The sequence below is a fragment of the Pseudorasbora parva genome, chromosome 19, assembly GCF_024679245.1.
Source record: "Pseudorasbora parva isolate DD20220531a chromosome 19, ASM2467924v1, whole genome shotgun sequence".
NCBI classification, from domain to species: domain Eukaryota; kingdom Metazoa; phylum Chordata; class Actinopteri; order Cypriniformes; family Gobionidae; genus Pseudorasbora; species Pseudorasbora parva.
The window spans coordinates 28,873,028-28,894,854 of record NC_090190.1 but is presented as its reverse complement, the minus strand read 5'-3'; the positions used below and the strand labels follow the sequence as shown (position 1 = coordinate 28,894,854).

Genomic DNA, 21,827 nt, shown 5'->3' with positions numbered 1-21,827 from the left:
CAATGCTGCATTTGACAAAGCAGCATCATGCTGAATTTCTGTTTTCTAAATTGTGGATTTTATCTACATCGACAAAAAATGAATCATTGTTATATAGTTCAACACAGTCTTGTTGTTTAAATCTTGTTTTCATGATTTACCGCGAATACCATGTTCGTGCAATGCCTTATATTGATCTAGCTTACTGCGGTGTGCAACAAGTGTCTCAGTAGCCGCCGAGTGAACGCACAGAGAAGCATTATAACATAGGCCTAACTTACACTCAAATAATGTATCGAATATGATAAAACCAGAAGCGGGGAAAATAAGTATTTGACACATCAGCATTTTTATCAGTAAGGGGATTTCTAAGTGGGCTATGGACACACAATTTTCACCAGATGTAGCCATCAAGCTAAATATTGAATTCATACAAAGAAATCAGAACATTTAAGTATACAAAAGTTGAGTCATAATAAATAAAGTGAAATTTACACTGGGACACGGGAACACTGGGAATAAGTATTAAGTGCTTATATTGGGACTATTTCAGACCAGTCTGGTAGGTACCGTTGCGGAGGAGAACAGTCCCTGCGTGACTCGCCAGAGAGAAGTAGCTCCGGCTGCAATGTTCTTCCTAGACAACTAGACAACTATGCATTATTATAGAATTTGGCATTACAAATCTTTGCATAGACACCACAGGTAAGCACCCAGATGAATTATTGAAGAATACAAAGTGCCTGGTGTCTTTCAATGTTACGAAATCTTAAATTGTGTTTTAATGTCGTTTCTTTCTGGTAATATTCGGTGGCGGTAGCGTATGTGACCTGCCACAAAAGCAAGAAGTCTTGGGGCGCTTATGTGGAGGCAAATGGTCTGATATTTATCATTTGCTTTTCCCAAAGGTACCTCATCTCGGAGGGAAAAAAGATGTTATATATGGACTTTTAATGAACAATAACAAAGATAACTTCCTGGTTAACAACATCCTTATGTGGGGGGGAATTTTATAAACACAAGGAGGCTTCTTGGTGAAACCAACGTTTTTTTGTTTTGTTTTTTTTTTGCATTTAATGGGTTTATTTCTTATACAAATGCCCTCAAAGTGATGAAAAATAAAAATGCAACCAATATATTTTTTTTCATTATAGAAGAATATGATTTACAAACAAAATAGTTTTTATTTATTTTTGACTAGAGGCCTATTGCACAAAACTAGGATAAGGGAAGCTGGGATATCTTGGTGATCATGTCATCTGTATGCAAAATTTAGTACACTGCTGCCGTGTAAGCATACTCTAAAGGCACACTCTAACCAGGAACAATAACGATAATGAAAGAACTGTTTATTAGCGGATAAATTTAGCCAGGATCACCAAGATATCCCGGCCTAATCCCTAGTTTTGTGCAATAGGCCCCAGGCCTACTATTATTATTATGATTTTTTTCCTGTTGTATTTTGTATTTCTTTTAAGCACCTGTTGTAATGTAAAGGTGTACTGATATTGCCATGTTATTTGTACACGACTAATTGTTTAATAAAAAAAGATTTTATATGGAACAATAAGTGTGACTGAAGACTCCTCCTGTACTCACTAAACCCATGTTACTTTCAGAATAAAGCTCTTCTGCAAAAAGAAGAAAGAGACAAAAAAAAGTATTGGGGCTTACGGTCTCGGTCTAGTCATCAAACTCAAATGCAACTGTTTGAGTGTTAAAAATTACGAGTTCCAAAAAGTTTAAGTTCCTAAAGCGGGAGAATAGCTAAATAAACGAATAATGTCTCTCATCGTGGCATGCTTCCGCTAAATCCGTCCAAAGTTTTCACGGGGTGCGTCTAAATCAGCTCCCTAGTTCAGTAGCCAGGGCACTGATCAGGAAGTCAGCCCATTGACTTGTGTCCTGATCAGTGCCCTGACTACTGAACTAGGGAACTGATTGAGACGCACCCAAGGTTTCCCTACAGATCAGGAAACGCGCAACAAGTGGATTGACAGTAGGCTACTCGGTGTGATAAACTCACCGTCACTTTCATATTGATAATGATATCGAGCAAAAGGAACCCACAAGGACTTAGGTTGCTGAGGAAAAGACTACCACCTTGTTCTTGTCATGTGGAATGCACAGTCTGTTTCATCCCAAATAAATTCTGAGGTATGTTAAAGAAGAGATGGTTCCGCTTTAGGAGATGCAGAAGTTAAAATGTAGTTGGTGTAATTATCTGGAAAAGTCTCATTAAAAGGCTGAAATTCTTGGCAAAAGAGGTTTGTTCGTGAAATATGCTGTGTAAAAATTTGCAACGACATCATTAAACCAAATTTATTTGTATCTAATCCCTTAGGCTAGGCCTACGTGTGTTACAATTTTGCAGATTCAAGATTACATCAGGAGTGCATTATACAGTTTAGATTCAAACGGTTAGCACTGATAGGAATATATCATTCAGTTATGAAAAAGTTATTTAATTATTGCAGTAGGCCTAAGTCTTAAATCACAACTAATCTGTGTGCAGTTGTTCTGGAAATAAAACAGTGCACAGGCTAGCCTAATTTTAATGTTCGGAGGACCTTAAAGCTAATATTAAATTATATAATGTACTGAATTATACATTTTGAATGACCTGCAGCTGAAAATATTTTTTTGAAATCACGGTGGCCCCGCCCTGTGAAAAACACAGGAAAAACCTCATTGGGCACACGTGACTTCTCATAGGCGTGGCTTTACGTCCTCGCGTAAGATTCGGGCTGGCCTTCGTCGAGCCTCAGTCGATTTCTCTTTCATTGATTTATAGTGTACCAAGAGAGTAAAAGTTTTTAAAGTTTGTGCCTCGTTAAAGTGCGATACGTTTTCGCTGCAGTTATTTTGGCCTGGGAGCTTGAAGATTTGTGAATCACTCTTCAATCTTTTTCCATTGTGAGGGTGAGTTTTCGCGCGCATGCAGGGTGAGATCAGCGTCCATTGTAGTTTGCTGTTAGAACTGCAGCCTCTTTGTTGCAATACATATTTTCCTAAATCTTTTGTATACTGTTTTAAATATTTCGCTTTGGAATGTATGTAAGATGCAAACTTGCATTAAGTTGTATAACGCATATTTTGTAACAGTGCTGCGCGCCCGCGCGCATGTGTATTTTCCAACTAGCAATTAAGCTAACTCTGGCTATCTAAAATAAGCGCGTTTTAGCGAATGCTAAGCAAACAGCGATTTTTGTGAAACAATCAAACGTCATTTCGGGCAGCATGATTATTTATATATAATATTTATCTCAAAAAATATGTATCAAAAAATTGTTTAAACTGCGTTCGGGCCTCTGGCCTGTTCATGCATGCGTAGTTAACGTTAGCTCGTTAACATGCTAGCACACATAAAAGGCACCACATAACTAATTCTTTGTGACATTTATCATAAAGGATTCTGTGGATTATTAATACCCCAGCGCATTTATGAACGGACTTAAACTCATTTTCAGTAAATGTGCAAAAAAAGTTATTTTAGCACTATTGTGCAAGTCATAAATGTGGCACTTTTTTTAAAGGAACATGTCTTTAACATTTAATTTTAAATTACTTTAAAGCGCACATCAGGTCCCTGATTCATCATATCAGTCTTTTTGGACGTTTCAGATCGACATGGGTAAGAAGCAGGGAAACAAATCAAAGAAAGAAGTTCAAGAGGTGGAGGAGTTTGTGGTGGAGAAGGTGATGGACCAGCGGGTGGTCAATGGAAAAGTTGAGTTTTTCCTCAAGTGGAAAGGCTTCACAGAGTGAGTACTTTTTTGACATTTTTCTTTTAAAGTTTCTTTGATTTCTTGCATGTATAATGTAAGAGAGAAACGATTGTTTTAGGTTTTTAAATGCATTTTGCCGTACACACAGGGAAGTTTTAAAAACAATTGTACATTTAGTAGTACGATAGCTTGTTGATGGGGCAATACCTTTAAAAAAACATTTGTACCTTGTTGTTTTTTTACTCCTAAAGGTGTATTTTTGTACCTTGAAGTACAAATCCATACCTTAAGGTACTATGCACCTTTTTGGGTACCCCTAAAGGTAGAATTGACACCTTTTTTTTCTTTGTATGTGATGAGAGTAACACTATGCTGTTTTTTTTTTTCTTCAGTGCTGACAATACTTGGGAACCTGAAGAGAATTTAGACTGTCCTGAACTGATCTCTGCATTCCTGGAGTCTCAGAAAGGAGTCGTGGAGAAACCAGAGGCTGTAAAAAGAAAATCATCTACTGATGAACCAGAATCAGAGGAGAGCAAGGCAAAGAGAAAGAAGGAAATGGTAAGATTTTGTTGGTTATCAATTTATTACATTTGTCACTTGAAGCATTTTAAAGGCTCTTATCTAGCTGCTGTGATGGATTTTAACATGGCTTCTTATTGCTAAAACCGTGTTGCTGCAGTCTGACAAGCCAAGAGGGTTTGCAAGAAACCTCGAGCCAGAGAGGATCATTGGGGCGACTGACAGCAGTGGGGAGCTCATGTTCCTCATGAAGTGGTAAGAAACCCATGTGGTTTTCTGAATTCACTGGAAATTAGAACATAACCTTAAATAAATTGGTCATTTCCTCACCTTTGTCTTGCTCCAAACCTGTATTTTTTTCAGTTGAACATAATCTATTTTGAAGAATGTTTCAGCTGTTTTTGTCCCAATAAAGAGTTCAATATACACTGAAACTATATTGGATCTCTCCCTTTTTTTTCTCTTTTCAAAAACATCTTTGTGTTCCACAGAATTAAGTCATACAGGTTTGGAACAACAAGGAAATTTCAGTGTTTTCACTTTTGGGTGAACTATCATATTAAGATACTTATAAAGACCTGTAGGGGGCAGCATGGCCACATGCAAAGCCTTTCTAAAGCACTATTTGGATAATTGTTTCTCATGTGGCTGTCCATAAAAAATACATTTGCATGCCACCTTAGTGATAAAACTCATGCATTTGGATGGCAATTTATTCACACGGTTGAGGTGTGAGTTTTATGAAACGAAACTGGGAATGTGCAGCTCGTGGTCAGTCGAATGATTGTCTCCTGGTAATGTTGGCTTGGAGTAATATTCATATTTAATATGAAATTTAATTTAAATCTCCTGTTTAAAAGTTAGGAAGATAGGATGTAATTTTAAAAGTTTGGAAATTAGTTAATACGGTCTCTAATTTACATGAGGTAAACCTATAACGTTACGGACATAATAAAAGGGTAGAGAAAAGGATATAAACAGGGCACTTTGAAATTCAGAGATGCGGATTCGGGCGGCAATTAGAGTCCCACACGTCCACGGTGTTTGTCTAAAAACAGTAGATAATTCAGCCGGGGATTTTTATGCAGGTGGTGGGAGAAAACACTGACGTTCTGACAGCAATGAAATCAGACTAGCCCCTGTAAATCATGAAACTACCTGACCTCCAAGCGAAAACAGTTAATGTCAGAGTTTAGCCTTAGCCCTAATCAAGCACACCTGAACATGCTAATCAATGTCTTCAGGATCATTAGAAAATGTTTGATCAGGGTTGGAGCTAAACTCTGCGGCACATTGGCCCTCCAGGGCAAGATTTGAGGAACCCTGGAATAGAGCTTTAGTTGAGATATAATCGCTTGTTCAACATCATCTATTCTAATTGTCATCTCAGCTCTAACCAGATGTGTTTTGTTTACAGGAAGGACTCTGATGAGGCAGACCTGGTGCCTGCACGAGAGGCCAACACTCGTTGCCCGCAGATAGTCATTGCCTTTTATGAGGAAAGACTAACTTGGCATTCCTGTCCTGAGGATGAGCAGCAGTAGCACCCCAAATCTCATTGAAGCATACTTTAGTGTCTTCCACCTGTACAGTATTAGCAGAAGTGTTGATAGCCTGACGGTGGAGGAATTTTTAAATGTATTGAGATTTGGCTGGAAGCTATGTGCATGACTGTAGTGAACCAATGAAAGTATGTGCAAATGAGATGAGTGTTTTTAAAAGTTACTATATAGGATGCTTTAACTGTTTCTTTGAACTAGGTGTCACAGCAGTGCTGTTAATCATAAATGCATTGGCTTGATTTTCCTCCACTCATCTCGTCACTCGGAGAGATCTCTATTCATGTTCAGTTTCTTTTGGTTGGCAATGTTGTCATTGTAGTATTTTTTTTTTTATTATTGTTTTCATGAATATTGGAAGTGTCTGTTTATGTAAATGTTTGTGTAAATATTTCTTCTTTTTTAGTTCAATAAAGGTTTATATGCCTGCTTTTAATCTGCTTGCATGGGTCTTGACTATCCAAAGGAGATGTTTTGTCAGATATTTATGGCTATGGAGCCTTTACTATCTGGCTCAAAACATGGTTATAAGTGCTTCTCTTTTTTTTTTTTTTTTTTTTTTTTTAAGACATGTTGGCATGCAATGTGCTTATTTGTGGTTTGCTTTAGTGGTGCAAAACAGCTCACATGTCAGAACTGAATGGCATGACTTGTTTTTGTATTTGACAGACTTTGGACCTGCTATTCCCCAGTTGATCCCATTTTTTTCCCTAGACATGATATCTAAATTATGTAATTAATAACCCCTTTGGAATTATTTTTATGGAAAAGTCTGGAATTGTTTTATGGTTGGTCATAATTGTGACCGGTGGGATGTGTATACTGAATTAACATTTCTGTAGTCATCAAACTTTTTCACAGCCTAACTCACACATTTCAAACAATACTGGTATTTCTATAGTTCGTTGCAAGTATATGTGTAAATACCCTGTATTATCCCAGCGGTCACTATTGTTGCCGTCCAAATGTTTTCTCTTTCCATGACCATATTCAATAAAACTTAATTGTGAATTCATATAGGCTATTAATACTAGATACCTTAGAGATAATGTGTACTAAAATGTTTTATTTTAACGCTTTTTCGTGGTTGCAATAGCTTCGGAAAAACTAAAGACTGAACAGAGAGAAGTAGATCCGGCTACAATGTTCTTACGCAAATCGCATGCAGCTTTCTTTAACCGTTCGCTAGAGCGGTAAAAAGGACAGTGTAGACCTACCCTAAATGAAGATCCTTACCAATTGGTAATACAATGAGGAATAGTGTTTTTTCCATTCTTATTTCACAGTGCATTTGCTTCCACTCTGGGTAGTCTCTCTTCTGTATTGGATTTTTTTTTTTTTTTTTTTTTTTTTTTTTTTTCATAGCTTTATAAATAAGGAGTCTTTTGCAGAAATTTGAGTTTGTACCAGTGTAGCTCATTTCAATAGTCTTCAACAGAATTGTGGGTTGCCTTTTTAAAGCAACGTCTCATTGCCTTTACTGTTTATGTAAGCTAATTTGTGCTCTGTTCAAAGTACAGCATGCTTTTCATCCAGTCATTTGAAAATTTAGGAAGTAGATAAAAAAAATTGCCCACATTTTGTAATCAGAGCGACAAATGACTCATAAATGTTTAATTGCACAATTTAGTTGAGTCATAAATTTTCCAGAGACAGAATCATTAATTTTCTCCCCGTTTTGTCTTTGGGAGGTTTCTTTCCTAAAACTTTTGTCAATCACACAACTCAGAAATTGCTTTCCCTGACATTAGTTGAAATCTGTCAGATACTTATTCTGCATATCTAAAATACACAGAGATAGCATGGAGAAAGCAATTTGACCAATAATGTCATTACAGTACCTGACCTCATTGCTTTCTCACCTTCAGGGTCAGTGTTCATGTTCTGTACACTTTATCATAACTGGGATGCAGATGGTGCCTCCTTGTTGAAAAGAAAAAAACAAAAATACAATAATCTCCTTTTTCTTATACAGGTTTACATCAGAGCAATTTGCCTAAACATGTTATATCTGGGTTGTGAATGTTATTAAATTGAGAAAAAGTATGCACCATGTCTTGAAACAAACAAGAAAAGGAAAAAAGCTGCCCGATGTCTGTAACCTCACTGCCTACGAAGGATTATGACCACAGAAGAGACATTTATTACCATTTGCTTAGCTGGTTGTGGGTCTCATGACCAAGATTAGCAGTATAGAGATGGACTTTGAGTTCTGAAGCATTTTCCTCTTAAGAACCTGTTTTCGTAAAGTCATCCTGAAATAAGCAGGTCAGATGACAAACTGAAAACACCTTTTACAGTTATAATAAAAAAGAAATAACTGCATTGGCTCTTGGCTCATGTATGTTTGTAATGCTACTTAAAAAAATAAGCCCTATATAACATTTTGACAGACAGTGCTGAGTGCTCATATGCTCTATATTCAATAAGGGTACAATCCAATATCTGTACTTCCTTATTGACACAAGTACTTAACTTTATTGATTTCTGAATTAGGAAATAATTTTGGATGTTGTGGTATAGAGGTGATGTCTCGACTGCATTATGTCACTGGGTTTGGTATTGATAGATAAAAGTCCAGCTTCCCAACCGTACTTTTGAGTAAATTATCAATACAAAACAATATATTTTTTTCTATTTTGGAGATCCAGTCAGTCAACAATCGAAAGAGGCCAGTTGTTCAAAAAGTTTAATCTGGATCATAATTATCAGGATTTGGAAATCCTAGGTTTTGCTATCCTGGATCAGGTAATCTATCTTACTTTTGTCCTGGTTTTTTAAAGTAAAATTGGATTGGATCATGCTAATCCAGATACACACTTTTTTTAGACGACTAAATCTGGATTGCTAATGCGCTACAAAGCTACTTAAGGGACACAGTGATTGAAAACATATGATATGGGAGAAATACTTAAATTCTTTTGTGTTCTTTCAGAAAAGTTTCACGTAGCATTACCCGAGAAATTGCGCTTGCGCACAAACAAAAACGTTGTAAAAAATGTAATTTACAAACAGTGATTTAAAAAAAAACACTTTAAATATAATATTTTTGTTTGATATTTACAGCTGTTTGGGGATTATTTTGTGAAAGGCTATTTGCAAATAGCATATTTTCTTAGCGATAAATGCTATTTACTATGTGAAATAGCACAGTGTTTACCAACCCTGTTCCTGCGGAGGCACACCAACACTACACATTTTGAACTCTTTCTAATCAAACAAACCTGATTCAACTCATCAGCTCTTTAGTAGAGACTCCAAGACCTCATGGTCATGGTCAAGAAATATATGGGTCAAATAATGAAGACATGGGAAAAGGGAGAAATGTGAGTTTGGTAAAAGGTGGATTCGAACCCGGGTTGATAGCGTCAAAACCTAGATTCCTGAGTCTTACACTACCACTGAAGATGTTGAAATGTGTCTTTTTTAATCTTATTTGGGCCAAACAGGCATTGTTAAGCAGAGCTATAGTGCACTTTATTTGCACTTGCACTTGTTTTGTTTTTGTTGTTTTTTACTGTAAAGGCTAAACAAATGTCTTAGCATGTCATTTATTATTTTATTTTAACAGTTCAACTATAATCAAGAGCATGTGCTTCTGTGTGTTGTATTCATGATATAATGTTGTATGTTTGGACCAGTTTCAAAGTTGTATTACTTTTTTGTCCCTGAAATACCTGCGATATAATCCAGTATAATCTTTTTATTTATTTATTCAAAGGTCCCAATCAATCTTACAAAAAAAGTATTGAACATAATGATTTTATCCAGATCAAAACGTAGACTAGATTTTACGATATAATCTGATTTCAAAATCCTTTTCCCCCCTTTTGAACAACTGATTTTCAAGATTTGATCCAATCCTATAGCCAACATATGATCAGATTACTTAAATAATAACTGAAATTAACAATGACTTTTTAGGTTAAATATTACACTGGGAAAACAGATTATTGGGGGGGGGGGGGGGGGTCAAAAGCAGCACTCACACACTGACACATTTTAACTCACACACTCCGCCCAATGGGACTGACCACGTATCCCTTCCTCTAACAGTATATAAATCAGAAAACAGTTATGTAAACTGGGCCTGCTGAGTGAATGTGTCCGATGTGCTGAAAATGTATTTTTCCATTTAAAAGTGGATTTCCCAGACAGGGTAAGACAAATACTGCAAAAGTAAAGAACTGAGCAAGATCAAAAAAACTTTTTTATGTTTATTTAGATATTCTTTAAGTATACATAATTATTAATGAAAGTTGAATGGAATTTTAAATTTAAAAAATAAATAAATACATATATATTTTAGAATTTTTTTTTTTTTTTGCATATAGCTTAAGAAGCTGAATGCGATAGACATGTCAGCAAGTGAAGTAGAGAATTCTGGAGAGCAGCAGAGCAGTCAGCTCTTACCAGAGGAGAGGAATATAAGCAGCCAACCACTGAAAAGCAGTCATGCACATCAACACATGGAGGATCAAGACAAGAACCAAGACAAAGAAAGGTAAAAATATGTTAAATATGTGTAGCCTATATGAACTAAATGAACTATGCTAAATCTGATAAACTATAAATATCTTAAATAAACAGGACCTCAGACTTTCAATCTGTTAAATCCCTGATACTGCCCACTGCATCTGCAAATGTGCTATTGTTTATAGATTATATATTTATGATAAATTATCCATTCTATCTATTATCTATTCTATCTAAAATCTACAATGTGCAGATTGCAGGATCCTAGATTTTAATAATACAATAAACAACTTTAAAAGGATTTGTCTTTGATGTGTTTGGAGCATATCTTGACTGACAGTCAGTAAAATATAAAGGTGCAAGATTATGCAGGGTTTTATAAACTAATAAAATAACCTTAAAATCAATTCTTTGATGAACTAGTAACCAAAGGAATTCCATTGGTGTAATATGCTTTCTCCTTTTTAATTTCATTAGTAGGCCTACTCTGGCTGCTGCATTTTATATAAATTGTAGCCTAGCTATATAACCCTTAATGCAAGCCAGTAGCATTACAATAATTAAGGAGGAAACATAAATGCATGAATTAATTTCTTAGCATCATTTAAAGATTTTTTTCTTCTTCACGTAATTAATATGAGAATTAAAAGGGTCTCAGGTCACAGTCCAAAATGACACCCAAGTTCTTTATTTAATTTTTTTAGGTTGTAAACAGTTTCTCTGCACTCAACTGAAATGCATAATTGTATATCATCAGCATAAAAATGGTAGCCTGACGTGGTCATACTCAATTCTAGTCAGAATATGAACTGTCCGACACTAAAAATGTTGTGGGTGGGGCTAAGTTCGGCTGGCATCCAGGCTATAAAAATGGTAATTCATGTCATATTTCTGGATTATGTCGCCCAAAAAGAGCACGTATAATGAAAGTAAAAGTGGCACAATAATTGATCCTTGCACCATATAATATATCATGTCTTTGATGATCACCTATATCCTTCCTGTAATATGCAATGTTTGTGTACATAATACCTAAACCATATAAAAATATTTTTTTAATTATTTTTTTATATTTTATTTTTTGTTGACACTAAATATAAATGATTTTTATTTTTCTTTGGAGAATGGTTTTGTAAAATAGTGAATATTCTGATTTTCTGACTCTTTCATGGATCACCACCAGCCACAGACCACATCTTGTGGTGACTGTCATGTGACCTGCCTTCTGAAATTCTGGGGGGAAAATTTTGATTTTCAAAATGAAACTGAAACGATAAAAAGAGACTTGTATATATCTATTATGCTTGGCATGATTGACTTTGCATGTGAACTAAGTGATAACTGTGGTGGGTTGTGGCTTCATACTGTCAGGTCCCATTTACTTTGTGGGTCATTACATCCTTCCTTAAGGGTCTCTTTTCAAAACGATATTCACAAACATCAGGTCAGTCTGAACTGATCAGGGACCTGGGAAAAAAATAATATGGCCATTTGTGTCTAATGAGAACTCTTGGCAAGAACATCACAATGATTTTCCCCACATCTATACTAACTGATGAAGTAAAAAGTATAAAGTAGGAGGCCTTTTGTTAATAAACTCATATGTTAAAATCAACATAGTATTCCAGTAGGTTCTGGAAGTATTAAGAAGGGAGCATATTATTGTGAATGTTCAGCATGATTATGTTTTATTTAAAAAAGCAAGAAAACCCTGTTTTTCTAGATATGGATTAAAAAAATGATAACCTGGTTCTTTACTATAGTTTTCCAGATTACTACCCCCCTTGTTATTGAGCAATTGGCAGTCATTGTAAAACATTATTTTAAAAAACATTGTATTTATAAAGAGGTTCTCTAAATATCAGTATTTATACCAATTATACCAAGCCCAATGGTTTTGGTATAAGCCACTGATACTGGGTTGTAACTAACCTTAGTTATTCTGAACAATTTATTCAGAAAAATGTCCCAAATTATTAGCAACTCTCATATGATGTAATATTTGTGTTTGTTTTTTTAAATTAATTATTACTTATTACTTATTATTATAATACCCCACTTTATTATGTGTAATAATAACGTTGAATCACCTGCTGATATTATATATAAACAACAAACGTAAGCAGAGAATAAGATTTGAGACCCGCGCATGCGCACATCAAAGCCTGAAAGTCCGAGAAAAAAACTTTATTTCCCCCCACGCGAGCTTGTTGCCACTTTTTGATCACATCAGTCTCAAGAGCAGTAGCACCTGGAGAGTGGCGGAAGAGTTACAAACACGAAGGCGTAAAACAGGACAGAAAGGTGAGAATAACGAAATAATGTAAGCTATCTCCGTTTGATAAACATATGCTTTACCATAATGAATGTTTACGAAACATCAAAGTAGAGAAACGGCAGACAACGTTTGTGTTGGTTGATACAAAGTAGGCTACAGCTGCTGTTCAAGAGTTTCAGTGAAACATTAGCCTTTCAGCGAGATTTTCTAACAGAACTTTAATTTGGTTCTTTTTCACTCTGTAGTTGTTAATTTTCTGTGGCTACAATTTTAAATTTTCTTTTCCATACAATGTCATGTTGCTATGGTTTCAACTTATAAAAATGTGCATCATATGATTAATATTTAATCACAAACAATAAGAAAGATTAGAATATATTGCCATTTGTTTTAAGTGATCACTGTGTGCGTGCGTGCGTGTGTGTGTCATATATAAATAATATGTAAACGTGTGTGTATGTATAGCCTATGTGCGTTTGTATTATTTGCTGTCTGCTGGCCATTTAGTCTGGGATTCATAGTCAACCTAAGTAATTCAGTTATCATAGCGAATTAAAGTAGGAATAAAAATCACAGATGGCATATTTGGACAAATGCTGATGGAACTTACATTTTAGAATGCACAAAAAAGTGCTTTGCTTTATGGTTCACATTAGACATTTCTCTCTGTCCCGGCTTGAAATTACTAAACATGCACTTCAAAACAATGCCTGATTTCACAGAAAGAGTTGCAATTAATATCTAGGTTTACAGCACTGTAAAACGTATTAGTTGTTATTTTTTTAGACCATTTCATATTCAAAGTCTTTTTTTTCTACACTTAGTTCAAGAGAACCCAAACAACTCGAATAGCCTAACTAAATTGTTCCAAAGCTCAAAATCTCTTTCTTTGTTTCCCCAGTCAAATCTCTGAGATGGAAAATTCAAGCCTTGTAAAGAAGGTCAGTGTTTTGTTTTTCTTCATAGTTCATGTTCATCTACACAGTTTTACTTTGTATGACTCTGCAATCCTTATCAAGCTGTTTTTAAATGAAACCACAACTCTCTTAAACAGTCATTTGAAATTAGTCAAAATGAATATATTGCAAACTTATATTAAAATACAAATTAAGTCTACTACAAAAAAAAAAATGTTGCTAAAATTAAAGGGACAGTTCACCCCAAAATATATATTGTTTTGCCATCATTTAGTCACACTCAAGTTGTTCTAAGCCTGTATGAATTTAACGTTTCTGGGGCCTATTGCACACAACTAGGATAAGGGATTAAAACGGGATATCTTTGGGATCATGGCTGAATTTATCCGCTAATATACAGTTATCTTTCATTATTGTTATCGTTCTTGGTGTGAGTGTGCCTTCAGGATACGTTTACACGACAGCTAAATTTGTACTAAATTTTGCATACAAATGACAAGATCATCAAGATAGCCTGGCTTAATCCCTTATCCTAGCTTTGTGCTATAGGCCCCAGCTGAACACAAAGGAAGATATTTGGAAGAATGTTTGTAACCAAGCAGATCTCATCAACCATCAAGTACCATGGTGGAAAAAAATTACTATGGTAGTCAATGGCTGCCGAGATCTTGGTTACAAACGTTCTCCCAGATGTATTCCTTTGTGTTCAGCAGAAGAAATTCATACAGGTTTGGAACAACTTGAGAGTTAGTAAATGATGAGAGAATTTACATTTTTGGGTGAACTTTTAGATCATTGTTCACTTGATCATTTAAAAGAGAAAGAAAAGGAAAGCCTCTTTGGTGGAAACAAGTTTTTAATTACGCTTTGTAACTGAACTGCAATTGCAGCATGTCTGGAATTGGAAACTGGCAGCACATAATTCCCCTAGCAGTGTTTAATTTGTTTATCAAATGTATTTTCACAACCATGCAATACTATACAGGCTTGCTTGCATCAAAATGATTTATAATTGGGGATATGTTTATTCACAAATAATTACAGTTTTTTTTTATTTTTAATAAATTAATGTCCCTAAGTTGCAATGCGGGTTATGTGCAACAAACATCCATATACTACCATAGTTTTGTTTGTTTTATTAAATATAGAGCTGTTTTACTCAAGATGCCTAAACAATCACATATGGACATTGAAACATTCAGATATTAAAATGCCAACAATAAAAATGACTAGGTTAGCTGATTACATTAAAAGTCAATTGATATCACCATCAGTCAAACTGATGTTAACACTTTCTCTGACAAGCAGTTATGATGAGACCTGTTTTCCTGTTTGTTCATGTGACTTTTTTAGTAAGTTCCTGTAAAAAAAAAGCTTAATGTCTGAGGGTATTTTTGGGAAGTGTTCTGTTTGACCGCAAGTGGATTTGTTGGCTGTGATACAATAAAGTGTGTTAATTTGAGAAATTCCAATTGAACATTACAAACAAGTGCCAAATACCCTCCAAAATTCCAGTAGTGTGAAAGGTGGCTGAAAGGGCAGAGTCAACATTTGTCTTGTATAGGGGTAAACCTGTAACTCATAATGGGAAAAAGTACAAGCACACTTTCTGCTGAGTCACTTCCTTGTTTAATATGAAACACTTCAGTGATCATAAACATTTAACACTGACTGTTTCTCTTGTTGCAGGAGTTTATAAGTGTATGGGTACGAGATCCTCAGATACACAAGGAGGATTTCTGGCATGCGTACGTCAGCTATGAGATCTGTCTTCATGTGAGTGCAGTACCCATGTTTACTTTGCATTGTTGGTACTGGGGAATGTTGTTGATCAGATTAAATATATATATATATATATATATATATATATATATATATATATATATATATATATACACACACATATATATACATTTTCTTATTTTTCTATTGCCACATTAACCAATGAGAACATTAGTTTCAATATAGTTTTGTATTTATTTTTTTTAGACCAATAGTATGTGTTTCCGGAAGAAGACCTCTTGTGTGAGGAGGAGGTATAGTGAGTTTGTTTGGCTGCGGCAGAAACTACAGAACAACGCTTTGCTCATGTAAGTATATTTGAGGATACAACATATTCATGGCAATAGAGTATTAAATATATATATTTTTTTTTTTAAAGAAAAAAAAAAGGAATGCAGAAAAAAACTTCTGGGTAGTCATTTGGCCATTATTAAGGATCTTATAAGCCTTCTTTACACCAGGTATTAAGAAGCATTTTGGTCGATCGGATCACAAGTGGACAATGCTAAATAAAGGTGTAAATAGAGTCTAAAGCCGAAAGTATATTTAGTTTTTTTTCACGAACGTATGTGCACAGTCAAACGCACAGCCTTGCAAAGTGTACTTCATTTGACTTGTACACATACACAGGCATTTGACGCATGCTTACAACCCATGTAAATACTGCAACAACCAAAAAAATGCGGGTACAAAGTACAAAAATTCGGCAGTGCACGTTCAGATCCGACTGCTGATCAAATGGATCTCTCAAACTTTTCAAATAGGTGCTCTCTTTATAAATAAACCACAGATTTTAGCTTAAACAACTACATTCTCACCTGAAAAACTCTTAAATACATTTGGTGACATATTAACAACAGTAGTGCTTTTACACAAAATGACATGGGTTCTCTTATCTGCTATTGGCGCTTGCTGGTTGGTACGAGATGCATTCTGGGATGTCTCAAGTCCGCACAAGTCACCTCTCAATGCGTCCTAGAAAGGGTTGGATCAAGAACACATCCAGGAATCTGAACTATACTTGGCTAGATGTGAACTTTGAATTGGAACAGTACTTCGGTAGCGACTGATGATGTTTCACAAGTCTACATAAACACAAGTACAGACAACAATGCATATTGAGAAACGGCCCTAATCTCCACCTACTGACCTAATGCGTAAACATTATGGAAATCCCACTAGCCAGACAGGATTTAAACTATATTGGCTGAAGACCCAAGTGTGGTTTGAGGACAACATTCCAAGCACAATATTCTCTTGCCATTCCTGATTTCTAACATGCACACTTACGGCGTTTGACGTTGAGCTGAAACAAAAGCTGCTGCGGCCTGTTTTTCTGTACTCTCGGGTCACGTTCAAATGTAAATAGAGCGAGCTTATTTTGTCCATTACCTCGAAATATCTGAAAAAGCCCATAGATTTACCCTCCCATAAAAGTCAGGGCAGAAGTGGTTGAAATTGGGTGAAAAAGACATTTTATCTTACTAAGAGCTCCTAAATGGCAGTAAAAGTTATTGGTTAAAAAGTTTCCTCTTAACCTATTTACAAAGCTGCTTAGACCAACTTTTACTAAGGAATAGAGAAGTTTTAGGATAAGAGTAAAGGTGGGGTTGACTATGGATGAAGCTTGTCATCAAGCTTACTAACTATACACCGATCAGGCATAGCATTATGACCTGCCAAAACAGCCCTGACCCGTTGAGGCGTGCACTCCACTAGACCCCTAAAGTGCTGTGGTATATGGCACCAAGATGTTCGCAGCAGATCCTTAATTTCTGTAAGTTGCGAGGTTCGGCCTCCATGGATCGAACTTGTTTGTTCAGCACATCCCACAGATGTTTCCTGATTGAGATCTGAGGAATTTGGAGGCCTCAAACCATTCCTGAAACATTTTTGCTTTGTGGCAGGGTGCATTTCCATGAAAGGGTGTACATAGTCCGCGACAATGCTTAGGTAGTTAAATGAACATCCACATGGATGGCAGGACCCAAGGTTTCCCAGCAGAACATTGCCCAAAGCATCACACTGCTTCTGCTGGCTTGCCTTTTTGACACAATAAGGCACTCTGGTGCCATGTGTTCCCTATGTAAGGGACGTACACGCACCTGGCTGTCCACGTGATGTAAACGAAAACGTAATTCATCTGACCAGGCCCCCTTCTTCCATTGCTCCATAGTTCAGCTCTGCAGCTCACATTTCACTGTTGTCACTTCAGGCATTGGAAAGGGGTCAGCATGGGCACCCTGACTGGTCTGTGGCTATGTAGCCCCATATGCAACAAACTGCTATGCACTGTGTATTCTGAAACCTTTCTATCAGAACCAGCATTAACTTGAACATTTTGAGCTGCAGTAGCTCAGCTGTTTGATCGGACCACACTGATCAGCCTTTGCTCCCCACGTGCATCAAGAAGCCTTGGTCGCCTATGACCCCGTTTCTTTCTTGGACCATTTAAAGATTATTGATACTGACAACTGCAGACCAGGAACACCCCACAAGAGCTGAAGGTTTAGAGATGCTCTGACCTAGTCGTATGGCCATCCCAATTTGACCCTTGTCAACTCTCTCAAATCTTGTGCTTGCCCATTTTACCTGCTTCTAACACGTCGACTTTGACGAAAAATTGTTCACTTGCTGCCTATGATTATCTCTTCATCACGGCACCTGTTAGTAGGTGAGATGAGTTATTCACTTCACCATTCATAATGTTATGTCTGATTGGTGTACACACTGATTGGCTGATGGGAGGGTTCTCTGTCAGTGATTTAGTCATGGAAATATTGTGGAATTGAGGTATCATGTTGCTGTATTCAAATAAAGGTTTTAAAATAAGAATGTTGCCATAATTAAATTAAGATTTTGAAATAATGTTGTCATATTTAAACCTTTATTCGAATAAGTAGTGACAGTGATGTCATTAAGTAAACAAGTATATGTTTAGCTAATTGTCAGCCTTGTACATGTTTGTGTATCGAGCAATCTTCAAGTAAAATCTCCCCTATTAGCCAATCACTGTGGTCATAGTTAGCAAGCCTGTTGACATCATCTATAGCAACGAGGTCAACCCTGCCCTTACTCTTAAGCTGACGATACACAGGGCAACTTTTTGAGCAATGTTGCTGAGCAATGTTGCTGAAAGATGTTGCTTGGGCGCTTTCCCATTGAAAATGGGCAACAAATTTTTCTCTGGATATCCAAATAGAAATTTGTTGCCCATTCCCAATGGGTAAAAGCCCACAGCAACATCTTTCAGCAACATTGCTCAAAAAGTTGCCCTGTGTATCGTCAGCTTTAGCTTTCGTCTTCTCTCTATTCCTAAGTAAAAGTTGGTCTCAGCAGCTTTGTGAATAGATTCTAAGAGATAACTTGTAAATAAGAACTTTTACTGCCATTTAGGAGAACTCTTAGTGGTAAGATAATAATATGTTTTGTGAATACAGCCCCTGATCATTTGTGAACTTGTGAAACAAGTACCACAGGTAATTGAACGTTATTTGCTTTAATTATTTATTAATAAAATATTTTGGCCATTTTTGCTTTTTTTCCTATGATAGGACGGTAAGTAGACAGGAAGCAAAGTTGGAGAGAGAAAGGGGAGAAAGTTCCACAACGCCAATAATGCAACATTATTTTCAACTTGACTGCAATATTTTATTTCCCTATCATTCAATGCATATTGCCTATACCTATATTAACCTTTATGCCATTGCAGATTAAAATTTATAAATCATTATATTTATTTCATTTATGAAGAAAAGGCTCCGCACCTATTGCCAAATGGTGTACCGTTTGCTAAGGCAAATTGCTGGCAACAGCCGTTAGGATTGTTTGTGATTTGGTCTTAATGACTTGAGTCCTCTTGACTACTCCTACTATTTCATGGATTTAGGAGCTAATGCTTTGTGAAATATTCCTAGAACAAAAATGTAGGACTCCTGAAATTAGGACTGAGATGTGCATTATTTTTAAGAGTTTCTCTTAAATCTGCAAGTTTAGAGCTAATTTTAGTTTTAAGATGTTTTGTGAATACAGCCCCTGGTGTAATTGGGGTAATTTTCCTTTGTCTAGGCCGCTACTTGTGATACGACCGACCAAAAACACTTCTTAATGCCAGGCAGCAGGCGTAAACGGGGCCATAAAAACTGCATGTATAAATTTGATTAAGGATATGAGCCTAATCCCTCACTTTATTGTCAATATGTCTTGTTTCTTTAGAGAGTTACCTAAACTCCCTCCCTGGAATCCTTTCTTCAATCTCAATAATGACATTCAGATCATTCAACGGATGCAGGGGCTGCAACAGTTTCTTGAGGCGTGAGTTTCTTCTGTCACTTCTTGACACGTCTCCTTTTTTTTGGTCATCATTTATGATTAACTTAATATAAAAATATTTCTATACATTGAGTAATGAATACATTTCTTTTGTAAATAAGACATGAAGGAAATGCAGTATTTTGCCATCTAGTGGCTGCTTTGAAGAGACCCATTCCCTGTAAACATTTAGATAGTGGATATAAAAGATCTTTATTATATATAAGAATTTTCCCTCCTCAAACATAATGTATATATTTCTCAAATATTTAATAATATAAAACAATATACAAATCGTTATATTGTATAGCAGTATTGTTTTATTGGGAACCTTTTTATTCTTTTCTCTTTTTAAAATGTATTCTTTGTCAAAATTTACAGCTTTTCTTTAAATGTCCTCATCACCAATTTCTAAAACTCATTGTACTCCATGTAGTTTTATTGAATTGTTTGTGTTTATAGAGTTCTACAGGCACCATTACTGCTGTCAGACAGTCGACTGCACCTGTTCTTACAGTCACAACTGAGCATTGCAAAAATGGACGCTTGTGCACAGGGACTGACGCATTACACCGTTGCACAGGCCATACAGCGATGTATCGGCGATGCGCGTTTCCCAGTGGAGGAACAGCATCAAGAAGACAATAAAATGTGCTGCGACTCAGACTGTGAAAGGTGCGTGCCTATGTCTCACAAATATCATAAACATTCTTTAAAAATGTTTTATAACTATGCCAGAATTTTACAACCATAGATGTTAAGAAAGAGACATTTTGCCATTAATAAATAAAAGAAGGCATTTAAATATGTATATTGATTCAAATAATGCATGCATTACATTTAATGCATGTATACAGAAATTGTGGTGCACAACATGAATAATCCTGTCTGATTATTTTTTTTTAATGGTAATTTATTACTTTTTTGCAGTACAACATCCTCTGGGTTAAACTCGTCCTCTGAAGCAGAACTCTTTAGCAGCTTGTCTTCATCTCCTAGCAACCCCCAGCATGTGCAGCCTTGATGTGAACTCAGTTATATGAACTCAAGAGATATGTATGTGCATATACGCGTGCACACATACATATACTCTGTCAAAGAAGGCCCCAGTTGCTGCTTATAGCCTCCAGAGTTATATTTGGATGGATGAGTGAAAAAAGTCTTGATTTAATGTTTTATTAGATGTTGTATTTGTGTCCATGTTGTTGTTGTTTTTTTAATCTATATATATTTTCTTTATTTAAATTCTTTAAATCATCCTCCTTAAGTAAAGTGCTGACATGAGAAAAAAACAACAACAATTGGAGTAAAAAGACTAGAGTCCATTGCATGCGTTTAATGTGTGCCTTAAAAAACTTTTTAAATCGCTTTAGCATTTCCTTTACAGATATACTTTTGTTTAACAGATTTTAAAATATCAGAAAGTTGCATAATATCATTTATAACCAAAATGTTTCTTAAAAAATCTTATTATATTAACATGGCTGAAAATGTGTGAGGGAAAAGTGTTTTAGGTACATTTTATGGTGATTTAGTGTATATTTAGCATTAAACAAATACATGTTTTTTTTATATCTCTAGTTGTGAATGGAATTTGTTGATGAAATGTGGAAATGTTGCCATTATCTAAATAAAAACATAAATGATAAAATAACTATTTAAAAGGTAAGTTTTCAGAAAAAGACTAGTTTCTGCCTGTCGTTCACAACATATGAGCATTAAGTTATATTAAATGCATTTAGTTTGTAAAATTTTAGGATTTGATCATTTTTGGGATAAAGGGCATCATCAGTATATGAGCAGAATAAAAAATTGCGTCAGTCATTGGTGTATGAGAGCTGCATGCAACTGAGTTTTCTCTAACATGGACTGCTTGTTTGAAAGATAAAGGGTAGATGTTGCACTTAACCTGGCCACATGCTAAATGGTTGTCTTTCTCTCGCTCTCGCTCTCTCTCCACGCACAACACAGCACTTTTCCAGTATCTAATCGTTGTTTAAGAGAGAGATTAAATTCTCTATAAATGAGGAATGACGTTTTTGACAGAAATGTTTTGTAGAAACCGGTGGTCTGATTGGGGTTCTGTTCGATCTGCGTAGGTGTAGATTCATCAGCATCTAACAGCAGCCGATAAACACTTTCAGTATTGTCATCCAGGTCACCAGGATCACAAAACCCCACCAATCTCTGTCACTGCCAATGAACGTCACTGTGGTGCCAAAACTAGACTAAAACCCATTATGTTATTATATACAGTATTTATTAGGCCTATATT

The 21,827-nt window shown here is 35.8% G+C and overlaps 2 protein-coding genes across 3 annotated transcripts; both read left to right on the top strand.

The window, feature by feature from the left end:
• The first annotated feature begins 1,991 nt into the window (after positions 1-1,991).
• cbx3a (chromobox homolog 3a (HP1 gamma homolog, Drosophila)) lies at positions 1,992-6,803 on the top strand. Of its 2 annotated transcripts, none has more exons than XM_067426753.1 (5): positions 1,992-2,136; positions 3,604-3,743; positions 4,100-4,268; positions 4,390-4,484; positions 5,647-6,803. In XM_067426753.1, exons 1-5 carry the CDS (start codon positions 2,095-2,097, stop codon positions 5,771-5,773), a joined length of 573 nt encoding a protein of 190 aa, XP_067282854.1. In that variant the 5' UTR covers positions 1,992-2,094; the 3' UTR covers positions 5,774-6,803. The 2 variants fall into 2 exon arrangements, with proteins under 2 accessions (XP_067282854.1, XP_067282855.1); XM_067426754.1 differs by lacking the exon at positions 1,992-2,136 and adding an exon at positions 2,688-2,901.
• A 5,635-nt stretch (positions 6,804-12,438) lies between these two features.
• Positions 12,439-21,355, top strand: snx10a (sorting nexin 10a). The gene is made up of 7 exons (XM_067425803.1): positions 12,439-12,568; positions 13,444-13,483; positions 15,149-15,235; positions 15,449-15,549; positions 19,457-19,555; positions 20,015-20,227; positions 20,483-21,355. Exons 2-7 carry the CDS (start codon positions 13,457-13,459, stop codon positions 20,574-20,576), a joined length of 621 nt encoding a protein of 206 aa, XP_067281904.1. The 5' UTR covers positions 12,439-12,568; positions 13,444-13,456; the 3' UTR covers positions 20,577-21,355.
• The last annotated feature ends 472 nt before the right edge of the window (positions 21,356-21,827 follow it).